The sequence below is a fragment of the Anabrus simplex genome, chromosome X (genome assembly GCF_040414725.1).
Source record: "Anabrus simplex isolate iqAnaSimp1 chromosome X, ASM4041472v1, whole genome shotgun sequence".
Taxonomy (NCBI): domain Eukaryota; kingdom Metazoa; phylum Arthropoda; class Insecta; order Orthoptera; family Tettigoniidae; genus Anabrus; species Anabrus simplex.
In genome coordinates, this window is record NC_090279.1 from 140,145,337 (window position 1) to 140,173,253 (window position 27,917).

At 40.5% G+C, this 27,917-nt stretch overlaps 1 protein-coding gene across 1 annotated transcript in view; it reads left to right on the plus strand.

Annotated features, from left to right (window-relative positions):
* The window catches only part of LOC137503364 (zinc finger protein OZF-like), a 57,684-nt gene extending 33,520 nt beyond the window's left edge, over nt 1-24,164 (plus strand). Inside the window, exons 4-6 of the mRNA XM_068230923.1 lie at nt 7,488-7,570; nt 16,951-17,698; nt 23,964-24,164. Of these exons, the coding sequence (XP_068087024.1) occupies nt 7,488-7,570; nt 16,951-17,698; nt 23,964-24,164 (1,032 nt within the window). The remainder of the gene's footprint in view (nt 1-7,487; nt 7,571-16,950; nt 17,699-23,963) is intronic.
* Nucleotides 24,165-27,917: the final 3,753 nt, after the last annotated feature.

A 27,917-nucleotide genomic window follows, 5' to 3' on the forward strand; every position in this document is an offset into this window, starting at 1 on the left:
GTGTCGTCCTGAACGTTTCTTTTCTCACATTCAACACTGTACACTTCCGCAATTCCAATTACACGCAGGTTCATATCATATGGTGCAAGTAGTGGCAAAAGATGTCTAGAGGTCGGCGCCACAAAAAATATCATTATTAAAAGAAAATGTTGTGTGTGAAGGAATACACAATCGCGACGCGTCAGCGTTGCTTCTTCGAGCATGTTAATTAATATAGAATATTACTGCGACAAACAGACGAGAGGAGAAACAATCTGGTGCTTTCCTTGACCGACAAGTGTGTCTTAAATACAGTGTGTTCTTTGACTGTGTGTGCAGTCACGGCTATTAAAGAAATGAACTGTGGATATTGCCTGTTAGAGACAATCCTACCGAAGTCGTGTGAGGAATCTGCATCTTACACTCCACAGCCCCTTTCTACCCTTGTCTTCCGTGAAACACGGCATCAGCTCATCAGTTTGAATCGTGCACCCGCAAGTAACAATTTAACCTTATTTTCTCAAAAAGTATAGTTTTCCCCGCCAACCTGATTGGACCATTATTCCTAACATAACACGAAGGGCATACTTGTTTTTGTCTGTATAGTTCCGATAAACACTGTACACCACTGAACTGAAAGGAAGGAGAAAAGAACTATTTTCTAGCTGACCAAAATTGACTTACGTAGTGAGCACTCTGTGTGCATTAGAGGCAAAGATGACCAGTGATTACAGGACAAACAAGAAATCCCCTAACATTGGCAAAAACATTTGTAGAATTTTGCCGCACTGAATTCTCACATCACCCTATTATAGATGGTTAGTCCCATCTTATCCATCATGTCAAAGGAAGTCGACAGTGCCATTAGGAATATGAAGAACCAGAAAGCGTCAGGACCAGATGACCATCCAGCATACTTCTGGAAGTTGTAGCAATTTAAAGAACTCGTTATCAACTGGCTGGCAGGCTTGTTCAGTGCCAGGCTTGACTCCGGCTCTGTTCCCAGTCATTGGGCTACAAACACCCTTGTGCCTATTTTAAGCAAAATGACGATCCAGGAGAATGTGCACATTACCGTTCAATTTGCCCCCAATTGTACATGAGAAGATCTTTGAAAGTATCTTTCATTATTGACTGGGTGAAATCGTCGGCATTATTGCTAACCAGTGCATCTTCATTAAGGGTGCTGGAACAACTCATGCAATTTCACTTCCAGAATGCTAATTGAAAAGCACTGAGAGCAGCAGCAGGCAGTGTACATTGCCTTCCTTGATCTTGAAATGACTTTCGACCGTGTTCCACACCGGTTGATCTGGTCTGCACTCGTGACCATGGTGTACCAGAAATGCTTATAATTTGGATGAAGGTGCTATACACGAACACCAGAGGTTGTGCATGTTGCGTTGTCAACGTCTCGGAGAGCTTCTCAGTGAAACTTGGTGTGTACACCAATGTTCCACTCTGTCCCCATTGCCCTTTGTCCTCAACATGGATACCCCCACATGGGAACTGCAAAAGAGTGTTCTTAAGACTCTCTTATATGCAGATGATGTTGCACTTGCTGATAGACCCAGAATGGGACTGCGGCATCAAGATGAAGATTGAATACCTGTTTCTCACAATACAACCTTAGCATGAACAAAGATAGGAGTGAATACCCGGAGTCATCCGAACCATCCATCTAATGGCTCCATCCAAGTTGATTCAGGTATCTAGGATCTTGCCTACAGACTGATGGTGGGGTAGTTGTTGAAGTGCGAATTATGATAAAGTCAGCATGGATGAGATGAGGGGAATTCACAGGCACACTCACTGACTGAAGAATACCACTACATCTAAAGTCCAGAATATACGTCATGGTACTATGTCTTTTTGCTTTTTACGTTGTTGAATGTCAACAGACTGAAAAAGGTATGGAGTAGCAATTACACAACATGGGAATGTGTATACTCCCTTAGTCGATAGGCATCGCAGTCCTGCATCACATGAAGAAGACACTGTTCACAAGCAAATGAGCATCGCACCCGTCAATCATGAGGCATAAGATATGTCACAAATGGTATGGTCATGTCCTTCTGCAGTACCTGACGCAGTTGACAATATCACCCAATCTTTTGAAATTACGAGTACTTTGCAATATCCAAATGTACCTACAGTAAAAATTATACATTGAAAATAAGATACAAAAATTTAAAAGTAGAAATGCTGCTGGGATTGGTAAAATTTCTTGGTATATACGAAAGTCAATTCGTTGAGATATAGAACCAGATGTGTAGTGCTTAATTGATTAGTATATGTATGAAGCAGCTATACCAGATGAATGAAGGATTAGTGAATTAGCACCCTGTGTATAAAGAAAGTGTGATAAACATAAAGCCAATAATTACACACTAGACATCTTGACAGGTGTTGCATGTCAGCACTTGGAATGCATTCTTTCTGATTATATTATACACATTTACGAAATTACCAACTGGTTCGATAGAAGGTAGTTCAGGTTTAGGAATCATTATTCCACTGAAGCTCATCTGGTGCATTCCAGCAAGATATATTAGATACAGGAGGTCAAATGTATCACGATTCACATATCTAAGGCTTTTGATAGGGTAGATCTTGGGAGACTACTGACGAAAATTAGTGCAGTTGGGCTAGATAAAATAGTGACTAAATGAGTGGCTATAAATTTGTGGCCAAATTATTAGAGTAAACACTAAAAAATTGAGGATGGAACACGCAATATGTTACCAATTTTAAAGTTTATGACTTTAGTACTTGGTATGCATCGCCTTAGCTTTCATGAGTGACTTGATTCGTATTCTACACTGACTCTTAAAATCGTCATCATGAAACGAGATTTGACCGAGCTTCTCAATCAAGCCAAATTTTGTCATTGTATTCGTTTTTTTTATTTGCTGTCGTCCAAGTATTTTATACGGGGTTCATGACTGGACTGTTTCTAGGCCAATCAAGCAGTTTTACATAGTTTTCCTTTAAACATTCCATTACTTTTTTGTCTTTGTGGAAAAATAAATTCACTTTGGCCAAACCACTCTTGCACCTGAGTTAGCAGACGTGTTCTTAATACTATACTGTTCACGTCTCATAGTTCCTTCGACAATATGTTGTTGTCCTCAGCTGTACCAAGAAAACACACTCCAGATCGTCACTGAAGTTGGATGCTTCACTCTCTGCTTCACACAATCTGGATGAAATGCTTCCTCTATTGTGCTGACATATTGACTTGTCTCTTCTTCGACAGTAAATACTGATTCGTCACCAACACAAACCTGAAATAAATAAAAGAAATAAGCCTAGTATTATATGCAATAAGCTGTACAATTTCATAGAAATAAAATTACACTTGTATCATACTGTATGGTTACATCAGTTAGATTGGGTTAAAATTGAATTAATGAGTGATAATTTATTAATTAACATTCTTCTCATGCACTTGCCTTTTTTCAGTCATCAGATGGCCAGTTCTGGAGATTCTTGGCCTACTGAAACCTCTTTGCAGCCATAGCAGGAGTAATCTTTGCTTTTATTCAATGTTGCCTCGCTTTCATTCCAGCATTAAACAGCTCTCGTCGCACAGTGCTGGCTGATACGAATGACCCATACTCTTCTAATTTCTTACGTAAATCCGAACTAGTAGACTTTCGATTGTTAACTGACAAATTAATCAGTTTTTGCTTACTCCTTGGGGTTAGTTTCTTCTTTTGCCCACAGTAACCAACACGTTGTTGACAGTTTGTCTTCCTCTTATCTTCACATTTTATAATTCTACTAACAGATTGCTGAGATATTTGCAATCTAGAAGTTATCTCTTGCTGTGAATAAGATTTCTCAACAAGTAGCTCTCTGACAGTGCCTATCTTTCTTGGCGAAAAGGCCTTTCGTCTCCCCATAACATCAAAATTAGACAGATATCTAGAACTACTCTTAAAAAATATCAGCTGAAATCCTAAATAGCATCAGTAATGCATGTAACTTATAGAATGCACAGTATTAACAATAGGTCGCGTTATTTACTTCCATACAGAAACAATATGCAGATATAGACAATAAACAATGGAACATGAGCACTAACAAAAATGACACAAAAGCATCTAAATAATGAAATTACATTGTGAAAAAATACATTAGTGAGGACGGGGATATGCCATGGGGTAACTTTACAACCAACCATGTTCAAGGATTAGGCTATAAAGGTCAATAAATATACATGAATAATTTTTCAACATCTGGTATATTTCGAGAAAATAGAACTCAGACCATTAGAGGAGGTGAACCTTTATTTGATCCTGTAACAATTATGGATTGGGTCCCACAGGACATATTATGAGACCTTTATTTTCTGATATACACTATGTAATGAAAAGTACCCGGACACCCCCAAAGAGATTCGTTTTTCATCTTAGGTGCGTTGTGCTGCCACCTCCTGCCAAGTACTCCATAGCAGCGACCTCAGTAGTCATTAGACATCGTGAGAGAGCAGAATGGGGAGCTCCGCGGAACTCACGGACTTCGAACGTGTCACTTGCGTCAGAAGTCTGTACGCGAGACTTCCACACTCTTAAACATCCCTAGGTCCACTGTTTCTGATGTGATAGTGAAGGTGGAAACGTGAAGGGACACGTACAGCACGAAAGCGTACAGGCCGACCTCGTCTGTTGACTGACAGGGACCGCCGACAGTTGAAGAGGGTCGTAAAGTGTAATAGGCAGGCATCTATCCAGACCCTTACACAGGAATTCCAAACTGCATCAGGATCCACTCCAAGTTCGGCGGGAGGTGCGAAAACTTGGATCAGGGTCGAGCGGCTGCCCATAAGCCACACATCACGCAGGTCAATGCCAAACGACGCCTCGCTTGGAGTAAGGAACGTAAGTATTGGACAATTGAACAGTGGAAAAACGTTGTGCGGAGTGGCGAATCACGGTACACAATGTGGCGATCCGATGGCAGGGTGTGGGTATAGCGAATGCCCGGTGAACGTCATCTGCAAGCATGTGTAGTGCCAACAGTAAAATTCGGAGGCGGTGGTGTTATGGTGTGGTCGTGCTTTTCATGGAGGGGGCTTGCACCCCTTGTTTTGCGTGGCACTATCACAGCACAGGCTTACATTGATGTTTTAAGCACCTTCTTGCTTCCCACTTTTGATGAGCACTTCAGGGATGGCGATTGTATCTTTCAACACGTTCGAGCACCTGTTCATAATGCACGGCCTGTGGCGGAGTAGTTACACAACAATAACATCCCTGTCATGGACTGGCCTGCACAGAGTCCCGATCTGAATCCTATAGAACACCTTTGTGATGGTTTGGAACGCCGACTTCGTGCCAGGCCTCACCGACCGGCATCGCTACCTCTCCTCAGTGCAGCGCTCCGTGTAGAATGGGCTGCCATTCCCCAAGCAACTTTCCAGCACCTGATTGAACGTATGCCTGCGAGAGTGGAAGCTGTCATTAAGGCTAAGTGTGGGCCAACACCATATTGAATTCCAGCATTACGATGGACGGCGCAACGAACTTGCACGTCATGTTCAACCAGGTGTCCGGATACTTTTGATCACATAGTGTATATGAATAATGAACTGGAATCAGAGATAAGGCTCTTTTTAAAAAATATGTTTCAGGATTGTGAGTGACTGCAAAAAGACCGTGACAATATTGTTAGATTGATATCAGGCAATGTTTTGATGGTAAACTGGGTGAAAAGCCAGGTTGTGTGTTTCACAAATAGGAAGAGTCCTCTCTGGTTTAATTATCGTGTTGATGGGGTGAAAGTTCCACATGCGGATCTCTATAAGTATCTAGGTACTCATAATAAAGACAGATCTTCACTGTGCTAATCACATAAACAGGATTGAAAATAAATTATACAGATCTCTTAAATGATTATGAGGTTACTTACGGGTTGTAAAGGAGAGCGCATATAAATCTCCAGCAAGGCCACAGTGAGAATATGAGACCGTCACCAGTATTACTTGATTAGAGAACAGGAAAGACGGAAAAATTGTGTTATAGAGATGTTGCAAAGTTTCGGCTGGGAAGACTTGGAGAAAGGAGACGAGCTGTTAGATTAAGCAGTATATTCTGAGATGTCATTGGAGAGATGGCTTGGAATGACATTACTTGATGAATAAATTTACGTCATGTTCTGTTTTAAATGTTGGAAAGTTCACAACATGAAGATAAGTTGGATTTCAAGGGGACAAATTTTGGTAAATATTCACTTATTCGAAGATGATTTAGTGATTGAAATAATTTGCCAAGGGAGTTGTTTGATACATTTCCACAATCCTTTTCAACATAAACAACCGACAGACATAAATGCTGTTGTTTGTTTGATTGATTGATTGATTGATTGATTGATTGATTGATTGATTGATTGATTCATTGCAACATTGATTATTTTATGTTTTTTGGTCTTAATGTGATGTACAGAGAGGGATGATGGGTATTTGAATGGTTATGATATAAGCATTTTATACTTTTTGGGAAAGTGCTAGCAATAATGTGGGATTATTTGAAATTACTTTGAAGTGTTTTGGGAAAGAAAGCATATAGGAAGATGGAAATGAGCAAAGAGGTGACAAGTCAAGTCATGTATAGAAAGATGGGAACAGGGGAATGTGAATATAAGAGGATGAAGAAAATAGCTAGTCTTTGTGGAAATAGGGATCACAGAAAGAGAAACAAAAGCAAGGAATAGTATTGGGCAATATTTGGAGATAGTGTTTATTATTATTTATTTTCCATAAACTCTGGATGTGCACACACACCATTGTGCCTCTATCCCCACATGCATGTGTACATATACTCTGCTGAATATTCACAAATCTGTAGGCAATTTTTAGTTTTCATATTTACGAAGGTTCCTCCTTTTCTATTGGTACCTTGTCTGCTGCTATCCTACAGTGTGTTCCTTTTCACATTCTTATCTCTGATATCAGTTGTCTGAAAAGCAGTGGGGAAAGGGACTCGTGTTAAGATGCAGCACGTCGTTATACAAGTTGGGTTCCAAACAGGGTAAAAAATATAATTAAAAAATGCAATGTAAATTTTAATCTAATAGCAGTTATATAGTATTATTTGAAGTAATTCCACATGTTGTATATTATTTGATTATGTTTGTAAATACAGAAGGTATTATGAGCAGAATTTTGTAAATAACATAAATTCATAATGAATGAGTTGTGTGTTTTGTAGAAAAAAATTAATGTTTATTGTTTAATACTCTATTTTAGGAAATTGTCATATTCTCTGTTCATTTCATATTTAGTGCTTGATAATAAAGTATTTTTGTGTGCCATTTGCCACCAAGGTATACACCTCCTTTGCATTTAAAGTAATTTTGATTTGATTGTTTCTTTCCATTCTTATATTTTCAAAATGGGAGATAAATTAATTATACTCTTTTTGTGCCACTATGAAATTTATTTTCTCAGCTGTTTCATGTTTAGGCCTATATATTTTTATTCCCTTCTTTATTCTTACTTATAGCCTTCTGAAGATATTAAGGAGGAAATATTCATAGAAGAACATACTGATGATCAGCTGTTGCCATTCATCAAAGAAGAAACAAAGTACGTACACTACAAATCCTATACAATATGGAATAAGTTGTACCTACTCATAGTAGTGTTCAGTGATGGTTGGTTTATCTCCAAAACGTGGCCATATTCATCAGTTTAATCCTCTGTTACAAGGAACACTAATATCTTTAAATTCTACTGGTTAAAATTATCTAACTTGAAGTTCATATTTAATGTTTCATCATGTAGCTTTATTGAATATATATCTGAAAAAATAATTCTTTGGTAATGCTAGATATTTTTGAATTGTATTTGTTTACAATACCTTTAAGCATCCATTAAAAAGTTTTCCTTCTTTCACTGTCACTGCATCATTTGTTCATCACATTCTCATCATCTGAAATGCTCTTTGCAACTATTTACTCCAGATACTCAGTAATTTTGTACGTTCATACCAACAGTGTCACACAGAAAAAGCCATGTATGTAGATTATGAACTAAATCTACAAATACAAAAATGTTAGGTATTATGTACATTGTAAACAATATAATAATTTCAAACTAACATAATTAGGTTCACTGACCAGTATAATGATGGCTGAGTTCAATAGTGTGATAACACAAAAAATGTCATGTTAAAATTATTTATTTGGTTAGATTTTTTTAAAGCATCTTTTCTCTTCTCTTGTGTGTTAAGTCAGATTCCACTATTTGTGGACGCCAAAGCAGATAATGTGTTGTAGAAATGAAATGTTCAGATCAGTAGTGCTACATCTTACATATCATAGTTTTCAAATAAAAGTTCCACATTTTTGTAAACATTAAAAAATATCGTGGTATTGAATTGTTGTTTGTACCAGTGTTGTGGTCACACTTGCTGATTGTCGCTAATTCCCACTATTCATTTTGGTCCTCATTGTCAGTCATGTGCTTGTAGTGTGTTGATTGCAAACACATTTACACAATTAGTATAAACTAATAAAATGGACAGCTAAAAGTGAAGTTTTAAATTTGTGCAGGTTGCCTAAACAAATTTCAGATTTTGTCAAGTAAGTGAATTTATTATCTTGTAAGGGTAGGGAAATAATGTAATGAAATGAAATGAAATGTCGTATGGCTTTTAGTGCCGGAATATCCCAGGACGGGTTCGGCTCGCCAGGTACAGGTCATTCTATATGACGCCCGCAGGCGATCTGCGCGTCGTGATGAGGATGAAATGATGATAAAGATAACACATACACCTAGCCCCCGTGCCACTGGAATTAACCAATTAAGGTTACAATCACCGACCCGGGGCCCTCTGGACCGAAGGCCAGTACGTTGACCGTTCAGCCAAGGAGTCGGACATAATGTAATGATATAATATTATTTCAAAATTGTAATTCTTATCACTGACGTTAGAAAGTAGCACGGGTGTATGTCCTATTTTCAAACATGTAATGTAGTAATGTTTTTTGAACTGTAGGTGTGCCATTGGACTACTTGCTAATTAATTTTTTGCTCTCACACGTTTGTTGGTTACTGTGTGAAACGATCATTGATAATCCCTGGGAAATGATTGAATAATCTCGGATTGATGCTCTCAACCGAGCCCTTGTGTTGGCAGGTCCTGCAATGACTAGTCATAGCCGAAGGTTGGACTTCAAACCAGATTAGTGATGGAAACTATGAATTCTGAAAGGTTTATCTGATTTTGTGGGTGGTTAGAGTCTTCTCGACTGTTATCTGATGCATTGACTTGTTCCTACTGTACATTCACAACTAGTGGCAAGAAATATTCATTTCAGTCCTCAGAATTGCCAGTACCATGTTACACTCTGTAATTAGTCAGAATAGAACCATGCACACAACTGAAGATTGCCCAAATACGTCTACTCTTAGAGATTCAAATTCTGCTGTTGCTTTGTCATTATTGTGTAACAGGACACAATAGGCTATGTTAGAGTACAGTCTTGTATTATGACCACCAATAAAAATGTTGCTTATGAATACTTTTAACACACAAAATGCACATTTCTACTTTTGGATGGAGTTTAGATTAGCTTTCTTCTTCCTAAACATATCTTGCACAGAGGCACTCTCGAACCAGCAAGGCAACAAGATTTCTGTGTGTTTTCTTTTTCTTTGTTATACAAGGCAGAGGACTTTCCATTGTCTTTATAGCATAGTCCATTGTGTATCATAGATTTTAGATGCTTCTGAAGGATTCAGTTGACCGGATCTTATCTACTGCTTCCCACTTTGTTTTATATCTTACCTCATGTGCTATGTTATCTGGACTCTCATTTCAGCAGTCTACAAATATCATTCAGCAACTTAAATGACCTCTTGTAAAATGTCTAAAAGATTTGCCATGTTAATTTGGTACTGAGTTATATAAGAACAGGTTTTAAGATTCAGAAAACTTCCTAATTGCTGACTTTTGGAAAGACACATATTTCTGAGCTTACCAATTAGTGATGAGATTACCTTCCATTACTTGAGAGGCACATCGCCCTGAGCTATATAATTAGTGATGAGGCTAACTTCTGTTTGGGTAGGGACACATGGTCTTGAGCTAACCACTTAGTGATGCCGTTTCCTTCCACTTGTAGAGTGTCGAGTGTCACATGGCCCTGAGCTGACCACTTTGTGCCACTGCTCCATGGTCTTCATATTTATAGACTTGATTGGGGTGAAAATAACAAATTTATTCTGATCGTCTGCTATCTACGACGGATGTATGCAGAAATATGAATTGCAAAATTTCATTCAGGCTAGCATTAACTGATGGACTCCCCTCTTGTTGGTACTCATAGAATTTCACTGGATATTCAAACTGTCACTCCTGATTAATACAGCTAATCCTGAAATTTTGATTTTGTTGAGTTATATATATTTTTCTTTATAATGCATTTATAGGAGTCACTTAAGCATGGAATCGAGAAGCGTTCGGTCATTCTAACATTACTGTATTTTTTTATAATAAGTCTTTTTAGATATTGGACATAGGATTTAGGGGAGAGAATATGAACATACTCAGTTGAATGATAGGATGTGTAAAATATCCATAGTATCCCATTTTTATAACAGAATATTCATCAATCTGCTTCTTATTCTGCTTCTTTAGTGTTAGTCCTTTCTGGTGGCAGGTTCCGGTGTTGTGATTCATTCTCTCCAGTTCGATTTCGGGCCATGTATATATGTAGTTTCACAGCATCCAGTTCGTTGTGCACTTTATCTGTCCTATGCTGTCTTGTTCGTCGCTTGCACCTCTTTTCACCGACTTTCTGTGTATACGCTGACTTTCCCAATATACCGTCCTCTGCACGCAACACATGCCCAAACCAGCGCACATGCCTTTCCTCAAATGCCACAACGTTTTCTAATACTGCAGAACCTCGATAAATCGAAATCGGTTAATTCAAAATCCCGCCTAATTCAAAGCATCTCCCTTTCCCAGAATCATTAGGTGTTTTGCATGTTATTTAAACCCTTAATTCGAAATACGGAAAATTCGTAATTCAGAGAACAGTGCCGATCCCCATTACTGAAATTCAGACTTTTAATTAAAAACTGCCTCAACATTTAAGAAAGTTAGTATTTTTCAGATTATTTTAAATTCAAAATTTATCCCGGTCATAATAGAATGCGTCTTCCTGTACCTGATGGGTTAGTTTTTCATACTTTCACTCACTTCGGTGTGGCCACAGTCTGCTTCATATTTGCTAAGTTTCAGTAAAATCGTAATTCTTTTGTATTCAGCGTTTTAAGGAACGCCACAATATCACGTAGCAGGCAGTGTGTGGAAAAGTAGAATCCGCGAACACTGGCGGTGCTAACAGTTGGCGAAAAAGCGTGCGTATAAGCAGTTGATACGCACCGAACAATATTGTAAATGCCAATGAAACTGCATTTTTTAATGCCGACCTCAAATGGACTTGGTTGTAAAGGAGAGGGTGCAAGCCGGGAAATCGTACAAGGGTGGGGGTCATTGTACCGTGTTGCAACGCGCTTGTAGCGACAGACTTTCTTTCCTGGTCATAGCAAAGTTCGATAAGCTACGATGTTTTGAGGGCATCGGGCACTTCCTGTGCTAGTACAAGGCATCTAAAAATTCAAACAGTACAGTAAACCTAAAAATAAAACATTTGCACAACTGAGCCAGCATAATATGCCCTCGTCTTTGAAACGTATGTATTTTTCCTTTGTTGTGTAAGGTTATGTTTGCCAGTGATTTATCCAAGTGCATTATTTGAATAACCTAAATGCACCTTTTTGGATACTTTTTGGAAATAGCTTCTTCCATTGCATATGCAAGTTTTAAACTGTGAATCAAAGTGATTGCATGCATTAATGGGTCTGAGAATACTTTGTGACGCGGCAATTACTGGAAGAATTTCAAGAGAGATGCCATAGCAGGAAATCGTAAAAGGATAGCCTCACTGTACTGTGTTATATATTTGTAATGCAGACTGAAGCGAGAGACTTTCTCCCCTCTCCATAGAAAAGTTCGATAAGCCACGGTGTTTTGAAGACATCGGGTGTGTACTTTCCTTGCAAGTACAGGACATCTAAAATGCATACAGCACAGTAATTCAATGACTAAAGGACAGAGGAGCTAGCATAGATTTCTTCTCGTCTTTGAATCATACTATTTTTCCTTTCATTGCATGAGGTTATGTTTGTCAGTGAGTTGTCCAAGAGCGTTATTTGAATACTGTAAATGCACCTTGTTGGATACATTTTAGAAATAATTTTTTCAATGGCATTTGAAACGTTTAAACTGTGTATCAAAGTTAATTGCATGCAGTAACAGGTCTTAAGAATACTTGGTGTCGCGGTAAGGGTTGGCATATCTAAACTGTGACTTGGTGGTTAATTCGAAATCGCATAATTTGAAGTCCGATTTTGCATCCCAACGGCTTCGAACTAACGAGGTTTTACTGTAACATCATTTGAAATGTGATCCACTCTTGTTATGTCAGCCTTCCTCTTAAGCATCTTCGTATCCATGATGCTTAGTTGGCGTCGTACCTATTTAGCTGGCCACGCATTGTTTGCCGTAGAAGACGACAGGACGGATAAGTTCGGTAGAATTAGATTTTAGATGGTCCTTCATTTGACGGTCGCAAGGGCACACGTTGTCATTGTCTACTTCAGTCAGGCTTTGTATATCCTTAAGTTGACTTCATCTGTAAGTCGGCCATCATCAGAGATAGTGGAGCCAAGATACTTAAATTTCTCTGCTCGTGCTATATCTTCACCGTCAACATGCATGGTTCCAACTTCTCGACGATGTAATGTCATGTATTCTGTCTTCTTTTTGTTGAGGCGCAGGACATATTGCGCTGGTCGATTGTTCCAGTCTTGTGCTTGACGCTGGAGATCAAGCTTGTTCCTTGCAGCCAAAATGGCATTATTTGCATAAAGAAATATCCATGGTATTGGACTGCGCAGGTCTGATATAATGGAGTCAATCACAAGAATGAACAGCAATGGTGGTAAGGCAGGGCCTTGGTGGAATCTTACAGTTATGCAGAATTCATTAGACGCTCCTGCGGCAGCTGGACATAACTCCTTGTTTCTTCGTAGAGCAGTTATACCCTCTCGACAAGGTGCTCTGGAATGCCCATGTTCTTGTAGCGTTGACTGATTAGGTTATGAGGTACCCAATGGAAGGCCATTTCAGGGTCCAGAAAGTCGTGATGAAGCCTCTTATTATTTTCACAGTGTGTCTCAAGTAACAGCCTAGCAGCGTGGGTTGCTCCTATTACGCCACAATTTTACACAAATCCAGGTTGGCTTGTTGTATGTTTGGCTAAATTGCTAATCCTTTTGTCGAAGATTTGTTCGAAATCTGCCATTGCGTGGCTCAGAATTATGATCGTGTGGTAATTAGAAAAATCGGCAGGGCTTTCCTTACTTTGAATGGCTACTCCGTCGCCAGTCTGTTGGTTTTTGACCTTCTTTGATGATCTGCTTGAAAAGCTTGCTTTAACCACACTGCTGCTTCCCCCCGTTTAGAGAAACAAAAAACTGCCGTAGATAATCGGACAGATGGCTTTTCCTGGTTTGATTTCTTTCAGCGGTGACGTCAAATTCGTACATTGGCCCTTCAACAGCGGAGGTGATGGGGATTGGTAAATATGGAAATCCCAGGATTGAAATTTTGTCAAAATAATCAGCCAGTGTACTCGCGCTTCCCGCTAGTCTAATAGCAAATCGTCTGTTTCCTCATTGATGCCGTAAAAACGTTGGTCTTCTTCCATTTTGCGATGTCTCGGTTTGACTAGCTGTTAAATATTCCGCTCGATTTCGTGCATGTCAAGTTTCTCATATAGTCCTTCTTACCGGTTTGCTTTTGTTGCAGCAACAATCTCCTTCATTTTACTAGTGGCTGCTTTGCAGGCATTCCAACAAGCAAGAGACTCGTGGTACAGCTGTTTCTTCAACTGTGCTGCACACTTAACATAGTCATTCGGAAGCCACGTGTCATAGTTAATCCTTCGTTGTCGTCTCCCTGACTTAGTTTTAAAAGGAATAGAGAGTGCGGCGTCTCTCAGTTTAGTCAGGCTCATTTCATCTACGGTGATTTGTGACATTGTATCTTTTGCAACAACGATGGCCTCCTTCTTTAGGCACCACCATTTGGTCCTATTTGGTCCGTTTCCAGCGAAGTATACGGCTGTTGGTAACGTTATTCACAGCTTGCAGGTGACGGGTAGAGGTTGCATCACATTGGTTTCGTAAGGAACAACTGTTGTCTGTAGAACATCCTTGAGATTCCTTCGTCTGACGAGGATGTAGTCCATGTGAGTTGGATGGGAGCCACTGTAGTACGTGACTAGATAAATATCACGATTTGAACCGTGTGTTTGCGATTATCATGTTCTGCATAACCGGGAATTTTTGGCCATCGTCGTTCCTCTGTCCATATCTATTTGCGCCATGGACGGTGTGTTCTTCTTTCCTCCGTCCGACATGTCCATTCATTTCACCAGCAACGATAAGATAGTCAGCGGTCTTCTTGTTAGGCAGTGCTCAGAAGGCATCTTTGGTTTCCGCACCCTGGCGAGTTTTGGAGTGTTGCACTGAAAAATTAGCATTTCCTTCTCTCCCCAATGTAGACGAGTTACATCAAGCGATTGTCATACTTTTGCACCTCGGAGACTGAAACGTCAAATTTTGCTGATATAACAATGCCAACACCATTATTTCTTCTTTGGCTTCCGTTGTACATCCGTTAGTAATCGCACCCCATTTCGCATGACTTTTCACCACTCCATCTTTTTCCTGCACCTCACAGATGCCTATATGCCTTCTCTCGAGTGCTCTGGCTAATTTGATATCCAGGTATAGTTCGGTGATGCGATACAGAATGGGGGTACTCGCTTGCTTAGCCATCACAGCCCGTGTGACGGTAACCCTTGCATACTTTTCATGCTGACTGGGTACGGCCAACGTGCATCCCTTCAAGAGGACGCCCTAACCATGGTTCTGATTCTATGAGACATATTTCTGTAATCATGTGTCAATATTATTTTACGACCGGCTTGCCTTGAAGCATTTTAGAGCTCTTGATAGCAGGTAGTTACACCACTCCAGACATGGGGAACAGACGCTTTTGTAGCCGCTCCTCTAGAGAAGAAACACTACGCTCCTTTCTGCATTAACTTCCAAAAAGGCACAGTACCTTTTTTCTGCCAACTGCTTCGTATCGAACGTCTCGATGTCCGCGAAAGTTACCATTGAGGACTTTGTGCGTGTTTGGTCCGCGAGAGCTATTATATTTCACTGAAGTCTGCCGGCAGGCCATTGGGGAATCCGTATCCCTCACCTGGGACGCGCCACGTGTTTCAGCAATGTAGCTGGTTCGTGCAGAATGATTATCAGGGCAAAGTGAAATACCATTTTATTGAAAAACTAACTGTGAACCTGATAAATCACTTGTGACAAAAATCACATAGTCACGTAAAGAACAATGGCCACAGACATTTGCACCTTTTGCTTGGCGTGATATGCCAATACAATCCAGTGTCATCTTTTCTGCCCCCTGTTGTCTAGTGATGTCAACATCAGTATCTTGTTAGGTGATCAAGAGGTCTAGCCTGTCGTATCTGGAATCATTCTCCTACTTTTATTTGTCCACTTATTTTCTCCTAAGACTGCAGTAACAACATATGTTGAAGCTTCCCAGTACTTTGCTTGTGAGGAAGCCATGCATTCGACTGGGCCATGCGAACTCATTTCATACAGCATAAGTTGGGAAGTGCCACTTCATGTTACAAAGTATTTTGCCCTGCGTGATTGACTTTTCCCATGTTCCTGATCTCACCTTTAACCAAGAAATTTGTATTTCTTGCTCTTCTTTCCTAAAGTATATAGAACCAATCTGTGGTGGGGAGACAGGCACAGGGTTGGATGCTATCCTATGATGTTATCATTCCACTCAAAATAATCACTTTGTCTATGAAGTCTTCAAATAAAAGGAATCTCTTTCCTTCTTTCACATAGCCCCAATATTCACTGCGGTGAAATTCAACGTCCTGTCCTCTGGAATTTTCACTCTGGCCTTGATTTTCATGCTCCTTCTAGCTGTAGTGTTAAAGGAACACTATTACAATATTCGGTGACATGATAGTTTGCATTTCTGTTCAAATTCGGGATATCAGAACATTGTAATAAAACACTACTAACAAAGCCATCCTAGTTTTTGGTCCGCTCAGTCGATTGCACATCAATGCTATGCAATTAGAAATTACCACACTGTGATGTAATAGAACGCTACACTGATATCATAAAAATGTACAAATAAAAAATGTATGTTTACGTGACTGTAAATAACATTCATAAAAGTCAGCCATGGCTCAGCAGATCTTGCTGACTCTCGGCTAACAATGATGTCAATTTTATTAATATCTACAATACTGATTCTCTAAAACTACCTCAGCAACAAGGGTATTGACAAAAATTATTACTTGCTTGCCACAAAGCGCAGAGTGGTTGAAGAAGGTACAAACTCCAAACCATATGCCGTACTTTATGCAGGAGAACAGATGTATTCAGATTTCAAGAGATAAATGTGTGCCAGATTAAAGAGCTTGCATTTCTCCTTTTTAGGCTGGACCACTTCTCATGCACTCTTTAATTGAGGTTGTCTATGAGCTCGCACATTCCAAAATCGTCATAAGTTTCTTGCGCAGGATATCGTGATTCGAGAGAAAAGACTCACCACATTCTCGTAACAAGTGAGAGCTTTCAAAATGTGAGACTATACTCTGAATTTGACCTCAGATGAGGTTTACTCTCAGGAATGTGATGTTCATGAGTAAGGAAGTCTGATGGGTCATCAGTGAGAGGAATGTTCAGTAGCAATTCCTTTGTGTGAGAGTTGTAGTGGAAATTGCTGTTGAACTATTGGTCATGTGCTTTTTATTTTGTCACTGTAGGTCGAGACCCGGAGTGAGCAACGCAGATCATAATCCTTCTGATGGCGGAGCACGTTGTTTTAGGTGCAATGTCTGTGGCAAATCCTTTAGGCGGAAATACAACTTAGCAGGTCACACTCGGACTCACACAGGCGAGAAACCGTTTTGTTGCAATATCTGTGGAAAACTCTTCAACGATAAAAGCACACTCCTGAAACACGTGCGGACACACACGCAAGAGAAGCCATACTTTTGCAATGTCTGTGGCAAATCCTTCAGCCAGAAAGGCACACTAGTTCATCACATGCGCTCTCATACAGGAGAGAAGCCTTTCTGGTGCAAAGTCTGTGGAAAGTCGTACAGCAGCAAATCCTACCTAACAAGTCACCTGCGGTGTCACACGGACAACAAGATGTACTATTGCATAATCTGTGGCAAATCCTTTAAACACAAAGGCACTCTAGTTGATCACATGCGCTGTCACACAGGTGAGAAGCCGTACTGCTGCAATGTCTGTGGCAAATCCTTCATCCAGAAAGGCAGTGTAGCTCGTCACATGCGCTCTCACACAGGTAAGAAGCCGTACTGCTGCAATGTCTGTGGCAAATCCTTCACCCAGAAAGTCTATGTAGCTCGTCACATGTTCTCTCACACAGGTGAGAAGCCATACTGCTGCAATGTCTGTGGAAAGTCATTCAGCACACAATCCATCTTAACACGTCACCTGCGGAGTCACACGGGCGACAAGACATCAGGTGCAAAATCTGTGGCAAGTCCTTCATCCAGAAAGACACCCTAGCATTTCACATGGGCAAGTAGTCACACAGCTCAGTATTTTTATTAAGCACTTTTCCGGGAGAATTGCACTCTCGAAACACAAGCAGACGCATACAGACGAGTAGCCTATTGTTAGAATGTATTGGCAAATCTTCAACCAGAACGACTATCCATCATTGCACACGAGTGTCAATGCACACAGTTGCTCATTAATGCGATAAAATGTTCAAGGAATATTCTAACTTACCGGTGCACAAGTGAACCTCACGGGGGGGATGGAGCACTGCTCCGTGTTTTGTGGCAAATCGTTCGCACGCAGCACCAAGCTGTCGCTACACACGGGCGAGACAGCGCACTAGCGTTACGTGACGCCGAGATTAAGGTGCACGGGTTTAAGTAATAATGTAATTTTGCTTCATGTCCCATTAACTACTGCACGAGTGTTCGGAGTTCTACGAGACCTTCTCATTCTGTAGCCAGACACGTGATCGCAAACAATAGAGAAGTAGAAAGTTCTTCAGCGAGAACGGAACTTTTTCGGCACAACTCGTGATGTACACCGGAGTGTGGTCCTTCCCTCTTTGCCATTTTCTCTGAGAGAATCTTCAGGTAACATAATGGCAGGTCCGTGTGCGTAAAGAGCAGAGGTTATTTCAGGAGTTATCTCCTCATCAATCACAGATATGTGACACCCGCTTGTTCTAAGCCATGGATGACATTCTGTTTTCGGACGTCAGTAGAAGTGTGCTCAGTAACACATTGAGGAGCCGTCCACATGCGCGGTTAAGAAGTATTCCGGGTGAACACAGAAGAATCATATGACGAAGGCGAGTGGTAAAAGACCAGAAGTGCAGGATAAAAATTAAAATGTTTGAATAAGCAATTCAAGGGAATAAATAAGTACCGAACCATTTCAAATATTGTATGCAGTTGAAGAGATTGTTGCTGAAGACTGAGCACACCTGTGCTCCCCTTCCCACATGTCACTGGTGTGTTACTTTAATTATGAGTAGACCAGTAGCTCAAAACTCTACCTGCTCCTTCGGCTCTTGTTACGATAATATTGTGTCTGTCAACCTGTTCTGAATGCAAATTGAAAGTTCAACTTCAGTGTCGGTAGCTATTCATGAAGATCACGTAGTTTTCGAGGAGGGGTCTGTAAGTAAGGACTCGTATGTCGACAACTGTGGTATACTCTTGCAAAAGTTTCTCCATTTTCGTTTACTGAGTGGCCGAGATATGGCCACTCAATTTTCTCTAATCAAACCTCACATAAGTCACTAAAAATCTCTTACAACTAAACGTTGCAAGTGTTGAAGAGACGTAGCGAGTCATGTCAAACTGTTATTTGCCTGTTCCATATCTTCAGCATGAAACATTAACTCTTGTGTTTCAGGGATGTTAATGAAACTTGGTCACCTCCAGACATGACTATCCGGAATCAAGGAGGGCCAACTTACTTAAATTAAAAGCTTACATCATCTGACTGTGTTTATTCAATCAAGAATAACGAAATATGATGGCGGGTGTGTTTATAAATATGGCCATAAACAGTTGTCTGCAGACCATGACATTAATAATACACTGCAGCTTGACGATTTCAGGATGAAATTAATATCCACCACAAACAAAGTCTGAAGGGCTATTTACAGAAAACCACTTTGTGGAGAAATAGAAAACAACAGCATGAGATTCAATTTACTCAGCTCTATAAACAACTGTGCAATATGCTTCCGATTTCTCGATCGCCTAAATATCAGGAAGTGATCTCCAGATCATTTTTAATGTAGGCTGACCACTAACTGACCATCAGCCTATGATGAGTTACCTGGACCTTCAATTAAATCTGAGTAACCTCCAATTCAACCAGTGAGCTATCGTGGTCATCCAATAAAGTAAATGTTTAAGGTTAAGGAAATGTGCCTGATGGCCAAAGTGACCCAACTGAAGTTAATTGAATGTGGCTGATGACGAAAGTGACCCTTCACTGAAGTTAATTGAATGTGCCTGATGACCTAAGTGTCCCTCCAAAATTGGAGGACTTCAAGTGCCAGTGAATTAGTGGTGTAATATTACACAGCATAAAAGAGTATTATTTATATTAAATGTATGAAGTTATATCACAAACCAAAACAACAGGTTGAAGTCGGTGATTGGAATAAATCTATGAAAACCTGTGAAAAGTAATCCTATACTACTACAATTTTACCCATGCTATCATTTTGTTATAACGTTCAAACAAATTCCAAAATAAACTCGACTCATGGCTGACCCTTAAACAATATTGGTCACGGAGTTCATCTACGTCCACTTATATAGTCCTACTAAAATATAAACATGCGAAATATTACACATTCTCTATGAACAACATGGCCATAAATCATGGATATCCCATGGACTAATGACAGAGTGCTACAACATCTTATGGAACACCATGTGGTACTGACTCTCTCTCGAACTAGAATACTCACCTCTCATTGAGGTGAGGCCCTAGCATGGCCGAGCAATTCCAAGAATCCCTTCCATGCACTTCACCCACCATCCTACGTTTCCACTGGAGGACACGCCATCGACAATCCTTAACACATAGCTGCACTACGAACATTTCAAGAAGTGGAAATCGTAAATATTTAAGGACATCCTTCTGACACCAAAATAATTATTTAAATGCTCAGTGGGAATATGAACTATGACTGTGTTATAGAAACATCGAAACTGGAATAAAAGAGTCAAATGTTCAGAACTGTTACTGAGAATCCACTCTATAATTTTCCTATGCAATAGAATTGAAATTCAAATAACTCCCCGTTTACTTTAACGTCAATCATGTTGTAACACCCCCGTTTTTTCGAACAGGTTCCGCCTCATATAAATGTGGACACCTGTTATCTCATGAAACAGGTTTATACCTGCACCACTCTACTGGCTTAGAATTGAGCAAACAAATCTCGCCACTGACGGCCTTTTATTACAGCACAAATCTACATCCAAATCCTTGTATTATCAGGCAATATATCGGTCAACATCATTGCCATCACGAATGAACTCGAGTCTAATGCGATCTGTAGAATATGATATGAGTGTCACTGGTATTAATGGAGTTATTAGGTGAACAAATGATCCCTCTGTATATAGGACCCAATTCAGTGTTCAAGCCATGGACCTTACCATATTTCAAAACATTCTGTCCTGACGGTTTTCCCTCGAGTATTCTTCACTATTAACTCTGGAATATCTACTAGGAACATGTCTCACTAACTGGATCACATGGTTTCATAACTTCATGGAAAAATAGACCGTATCTACCACCGACAGTTATGGACAGTTATGAAGTTTCTCACTTCACTTGGAAATACAGTACTCCAGACGCATATGACACCGACTTCAACATCGACCTCAAACCTCATTAGACCAAACAACGTGCTATCACCTTCCGTCAAATTTATCGCAGACTGACCTTTCACAAAACAAAGCATACCACATGAATAGTAACTATTACTCATTCCATTGCTTATTATTATTTCATAATGTTGTGCCCAAATAAGGAGCGCGACTGTACTTATTTTGCAGATGAGTGTGCTTTCTTCTCTACCCAGATTCTCTTCTTCCCTTGCTGTGTTTTTCATCCGTTCTTCCATCCATGCAGTGGTGTTCTCATCTTGGGTTTTTAGCAAAAATGTATATGTTCATTAACGTTCTAAAGCTAGGCGTGTCCCATATAATTTTATCTGGTTTGCTGATTACTTGAAAAGTCTTTTTTTCTATTTTGAATACCCAGTTATTCTTGACTTTTAGTGAGGAGGCATTATTAAATATCTTTCTAGCGATAGATTAAAATCGAACTCTCTCCTGTCTTCAACTTACTAGCTGGATGGAATCAATTATTATTGTTATTAGTATGAGATAATTATTCTAAATATTGTCCGACTCGTTGGCTGAACGGTCAGCGTACTGGCCTTCGGTTCAGAGGGTCCCGGGTTCGATTCCCGGCCGGGTCGGGGATTTTAACCTTAATTGGTTAATTCCAATGGCACGGGGGCTGGGTGTATGTGTTGTCTTCTTCATCATTTCATCCTCATCACGACGCGCAGGTCACCTACGGGTGTCAAATAGAAAGACCTGCACCTGGCGAGCCGAAACCGTCCTGGGATATCCCGGCACTAAAAGCTATACGACATTTCATTTCATTGTAAATATGAATTGTTTTTAGTGATGTAGCCATGCGCCAAATAAATAAATAATTATTTTAATTATTGACATTTACATATTACAATTTGACCAAACCTTTCCAATTTGCATACACAACTGATTCTACGTAAGTAGACATGAAATCTCCGAAATTAACGTGCATGAAATTCCTCTAAATTTCGCTGCTCTACTGCTAACATGTTCTTCATTACGTCTGAAAAAATTTGATGAAAAATGCAATAAATTTAACGCCCCATCTTGAGGAAAAGTATGACAACATTTCTGTTATAACAAATTGACACTTCTAACATACGCAAGCATCGTATATTTCGTCTCATGTCTTCTCAGCACTACAATTAATATTTGAAACTGGTAAACTTTCCCTAAAATAATACAAGGTGAAATCAGCCCTACACATAGCAAAATACACCGGAATACGTCGTAGATGTTACTGGAATACGCAGACTTTATTTAACACTTATCAGCTCTCATTTTCTGCTCGTTGTCATCCTCTGTATTGAAACGGGAATGCCCTACGAGCATTCGCGTTCATGTATTTCTTGAGAAGAACGAACTAACACCCGACTGTATGGATTCAAATCGAGCGCCGAGTGCGCGCGCATCATGGGTGACAGCATGCAAGCAAGCGCTGCTACAGAGTGCCTGCCAAGACCAAGCGACGTCACACCGAAAGTTCTATTCGATTCTATGGCATTTCATCACGAACGGAAGGTTAAAACGTAATTTCGAGAACGTCCACCTTGCGGGCCTGGTCAGCAAATGCTATATCCAAAATTTCATTAAAATCGGCGGAAGGATGCCCGGGATATGAATTTTTTTGTAGCTCATATTTCCAGTCTCGCCGTCCCACCTTGAGTAGTATTAGGGGGTCGCCAGCCTCGAATAGATCAGAGTGTGTCAGTGTGTCACAATGTGTGTCACAGTACTTCGTCATGAACCAGTCGTCTCGCTGATGTGATACAGCTCGTTACTCTGTCCGGTTAAGGACAGGGGTTTGAAAGTACGCAATACGAGTGTTTCTAACTTCGCGTGTAAGCGAAAGATTATTGACTGATAATATCGGTCTGTCGAGCCGAGAGACTGTACAGTAATCACTTGATATTTTGAAACTGTGCTTAGACGTAGGGCATAAAGACTGTGCTTTAGTTGTTTCCTGTACAAGAGACTGTGTTAGGTTATTTCGTAAAATTGTTCCCTAATAAAAGAACGAATCTTTTTATGGACAGTGCCACTTTGTTTCGTAAATGAGAGTGCCTACTTTTCTCTCAAAGACTGTGTCAATTACTCCGTGAGAAAACAGTGTCGACATATTCCTTTCATAAAACTGTGCCAACCTTCATTTTCAAAAGACTGTGTCAATCCATTTCACAGAACTGTGCGAACATTTACTTTCATAAGACTGTGCCGATATTTCCTTTCAAGGACAGAGCTGATTCGTGGAATACGGTACCTTTATTTCTTGTCAAGGGACTATGTTAATTCCCCTCATAAAGACTGTGTCTACATTTACGTGTAATATTGTGCCTCAGTAGAAAAGTTATCTCTGAGAAATAACGTGATTTTTGTTAAGACTGCGCCGTAATAGAACTTGGTTCTCTTTCACAAGACTGTGTCATAAATTGTTTTCTTTCTGTCTTCGCAGAAACTTTAACTCATTTCTACGTGTGCGTGTGCTAGAACATTGCATATACTCATTACAAACAGTACAAAGACTGTGTCCGTGAGGACTTAATTTATTTTCTTTTGCACTGAGATTACGTGAAGCGGTAAACGGTTGTATCTCAGATGATTCCAGTTTATTTTCATTATCTATCACTTTACGTTCGACAGTGACTATTGCACGAACAATATTAATCATTTTCATTGAACTGTAGTTTTGAATTCATCTCTTTTTTCAAATGTGTGTCCAACACCATTCCCGGTGGAACATGTTCGACCAGTAAACAGTGTCTCGCCATAATTTGCAGTGCAGTGCGGTAGAGAAGTGTCGTGTCAGATTCCATTGACATTCTGTGCGAAAGTTTTACATTTCTCTGCTCCTTTATTAGGACTTAGTGGAATACAAAACTCAACAAATATTCCACGCTGCACTATCATCAGACGACCGCCCCAGGTTCGAGAGTCCTTCAACATCAGGGGCTAACAACCACCGTGGGACGACGCCGACGCTGACGACGTGGGACGACGCCGACGCCGCAGAACGACGCCTTCTCCATATCTTCCAGGACATTCCAACTATTCGTCTGTAAAAGGTGATATAATTTCTATGCATTTTTTGAATAAACTGCAAGTTCCACTTTAAATATGAACTCATTTCACTACCCTTCTCTCGTACTCTCTAAAGCATGAACCGTACACGCCTTGGCGTTATCCATGCTCTCCACAAAACTGAAGTACGGGCGTTCCTGTTTCAGTATGTATGGGTTTAGTGGTTTATGTTACCGTGTTTTTGTGGTAGGTAGGCATGAAAGAAGGTGCTGGGGGGTGAATAGGTCTCAAGCTACTAAAGTGAAATTAATTTTAAAATTTAACAAGGTTATATTTTCTTTTCAAAATTAGGTAACAACAAATAGAACAGGTACTTAGTAGCCAAAACACGATTGAAAAAAAAATACATTTACAAAGGTACCCCATTTGGGGCTTCAAAAGTCAGAAACATAATTCTTGAGCAATGAGCCCAACCTTACAATGAACACCATACAACAAAGGGGCCGAAAACCCCCAAACATGCCAGAAACATTTGCTTCCAAGTACACCCAAAAGCCTCCTTGAGGCAGAAACACAATTTTCAAGAAAGGGTAACTTCCCCCTAAAATACAAGCCTATCATAGGCCACTCCGAACTCCACCTTTAAGCTGTCCTCAAAGGACATATACACAGGGGTAAAATACCCAACCTACTGAGGTCTGTTAAATGACAAGAAGGTTAATGCGTGACCTCTAAAATACAATTTGAGAGGAGGCGAACTTGCACTCCCAATACACTTTGCTTAAGACCTACTTGGCACTAGGCCGTTAATACAAGGGCTAATCCCATACTACAGAGGTGACTTAATAGCAATTTACATTATATTACGGAAGAATTGGTTGAGAAAAATAAGTTCACCTCAAGACGATGTGAGTGGGAGCTCGAGAGGGTTAAGCACTCTCTATCCCGATATGTCGTTTGAAAACAGAATAGATACCAGTTGTTTTTACATTTTAGGAAAAGGTTACATGGTTGAACGCTTAGAACCCGCCCCGAAAGTTAAACTGCTGAGCTAGCAAAGAAAGAAGTTATTAATCGGCCATTACCTTGTTGTTGACCGCTGCCGAAGAAAGAGGCGCTTCCCGCCCCCTGCTATGTACTTAACACACTGATAGATGGAACAAAAGTGGCCCGGAGACCCAAAAATCAGCAGTTTATAACCTCTCGTGGAAGGTTCTAGGCGTTAGGGGAATGAAAACACCCGCCCACAATTATTTTATTGGCTAGGACCCCGCAATCGATACAAGTTGGGGGAAGATACTCCAGATTGGTCAGAAATTAATAGAAGAATTCCGGGATTGGATACATTCATAACAAGGGGAAGAAAGGGGTAAATATTGCCAACTTAAACAATGACTGAAAAAAATTTAACAAAGAACAAACTCTTGAAATTAAATTTTCTCCAACAAAATAGTTCTTTGACTCCGCACTAGGTTGCACTATTGTTGATCTTCAGTAGTGTCCTCTAGGAGAGAAGGTTTACACTTCTTACTTCAAGCGAAACAAAAACACATAAAAAATGACACAGTTCAAAAACTCAAAATTTTCCACGTGGTGACATCTTCTGAGAAGGTAAAGAATTAACAGCGTAGATAAAGTTCAGACTTCCTCCAACAGAGGAGTTTCAACTGGCGCACATTTTAAATTAGCGGAGTGGAGGTGTACCGCCCGGTACAGACCTCCCCCCCCAAAAGTTCCTCCAGGGATTTCACATGAAGTCAGTTTGAAACAAGTTCCAAGTTATGATGTGAATATGAAGATAGATTGCAGAAGCATTTATGAGATTTTCTTAATTTGGTTTTTTTTTGTGTTTCAAAATTTTGTTGTTGCAAGTGATGTAAAGTCTTTAAGTTTGTAGAATTTGAGTTCTGAAGATTAACTTTTAATACTTAAAAGTGATGAAAAATTTTGCAATGTCCACCAAATATTGCTGTTGAATTCCCGAGTGTAGTCATTACTTATAGTAATTGTTCATGTAGTAGATGGTGATGAAGTGGGATGGCCAGACCGGCCGTTGCAGCTTGCGTCCAAAGGAGGCCGCTCGGACCCCTCAAGTACCCTGAGATACCGCTCGCCCGCACTATGAGGGGAGCAGAGGTGTTGAAACACGCCGCGCCCGCGGTGAACATATACAGGCTGCGGGCAAGTAGCAAGTCGTGCGCCGCACATCAGCCTTGGCCGGGAGGAGAGCTCCGGCTCGCCGTGCACACGTCGTCCTCGCTGGGGCCGAGGGGGCCCATCCTCTGCTCCAGTAGCTGCACGGCGTCGCGCGGCTGCGGGGGCACTGAAACATTAAAGCTTGGCGGCAGAATTGTGTTGGACTATCATCTTCCTTGAGGGTACAGGAGAGGTTGAGGGGCCAGCGGCGTGCGGATATCCATGGCGTTTACTTAAATCAAGCCACAGAGTGTATTGAAGCAGGAGACGGGAGCGTGGTAATGGCCGAGGCAAGGACAGAATAGCAGTTTAACGGATCGGGGAAGGTTGTACAAGAGGCTTACATATAACCAAAATATTATAGAAGGGGCAGAAAGCCTTAAAAGTTGAACTCAAAAAAAAATATAACCTTCATATTCCTTTCAAATTATATGAAGCAAGTTGACACAAAATTTACACTGGTTTCACCTGTGACAGGTGAACCCTAAATATCCTCTCGGTGGCTGGATTGCTTACTAACAACGTAACCGGGGTAAGGAAATCAAGAATAATGCATGGCCCATGAAATCTGGGAGCAAGCTTGCCCGCGGGAAAAAAATTCTTGACCATTACCTGGTCACCTACATTCAAAGTGGTGGGTCTCCGTCCACGATCATACCTTTCCCTGACCTTTTCGTGAGACACTTTAAGATTGGCTTTAGCCTTCTTCCAAAGATCTTTAATGTTATCCGGATCTATTGTCTCGGGTAGAATGTCATTCAGAGACCAGAGGTTAGAGAGCGGCGAGTTGGGAACAAACTTGAACATCAAAGAAGCTGGAGTAAACTTGTGAGATTCATGAACCGCCGAATTCAAAGCAAAAGCTATCCAATGCAGGGACGTGTCCCACCTGGAATGATCTTCATGATGATAGGCAATAAGTGCGGACCTGAGATTACGGTTAACCCGTTCAGCCAGGGATGGTTGAGGGTAATAAGCAGAAGTAGTTACATGAGAGATGGACAAGTCAAAACAGAATTTACGAAAAAGATTAGATGTAAAAGCCTTAGCATTATCAGATACAATATATTGGCACGGACCAAAAGAAGCAAAAATAGAATTTAAGCAAGTAATTGTAGACTGAGCGGTAGCCAGCTTAGTCGGAAACAACCACGAAAATCTGGTAAAACCATCTACACATACAAAGATGAATTTGTTGGCATTTCCCTTCGACTGGGGGAAGGGTCCTACATAATCAATATACAGGCGTTCCATGGGGCGCGATGCTTGATGCGAAGACAAGAGGCCTACCTTGGTGGACATGGTTGGTTTACTAATCAAACAGGATTTACAAGCCTTTACTAGTTCACGGATTTCACCGTCCATACCTTTCCAGATGAACATTTCACGAATCTTTTCACGAGTTTTAAAGATTCCAAGATGCCCTCCTAATGGGGTCTCATGATAATACTTGAAGATCATAGGTACAAGAACCGCTGGAACAACAACTTTCATCATCTTGTCATGCCTCGAAGGGCAACATAAAACACCATTCCTCAGAACATAAGGGACAACATGTTCCCCAGAAGAAAGGGTTTCCATTATCGGAGCCAGCGTCG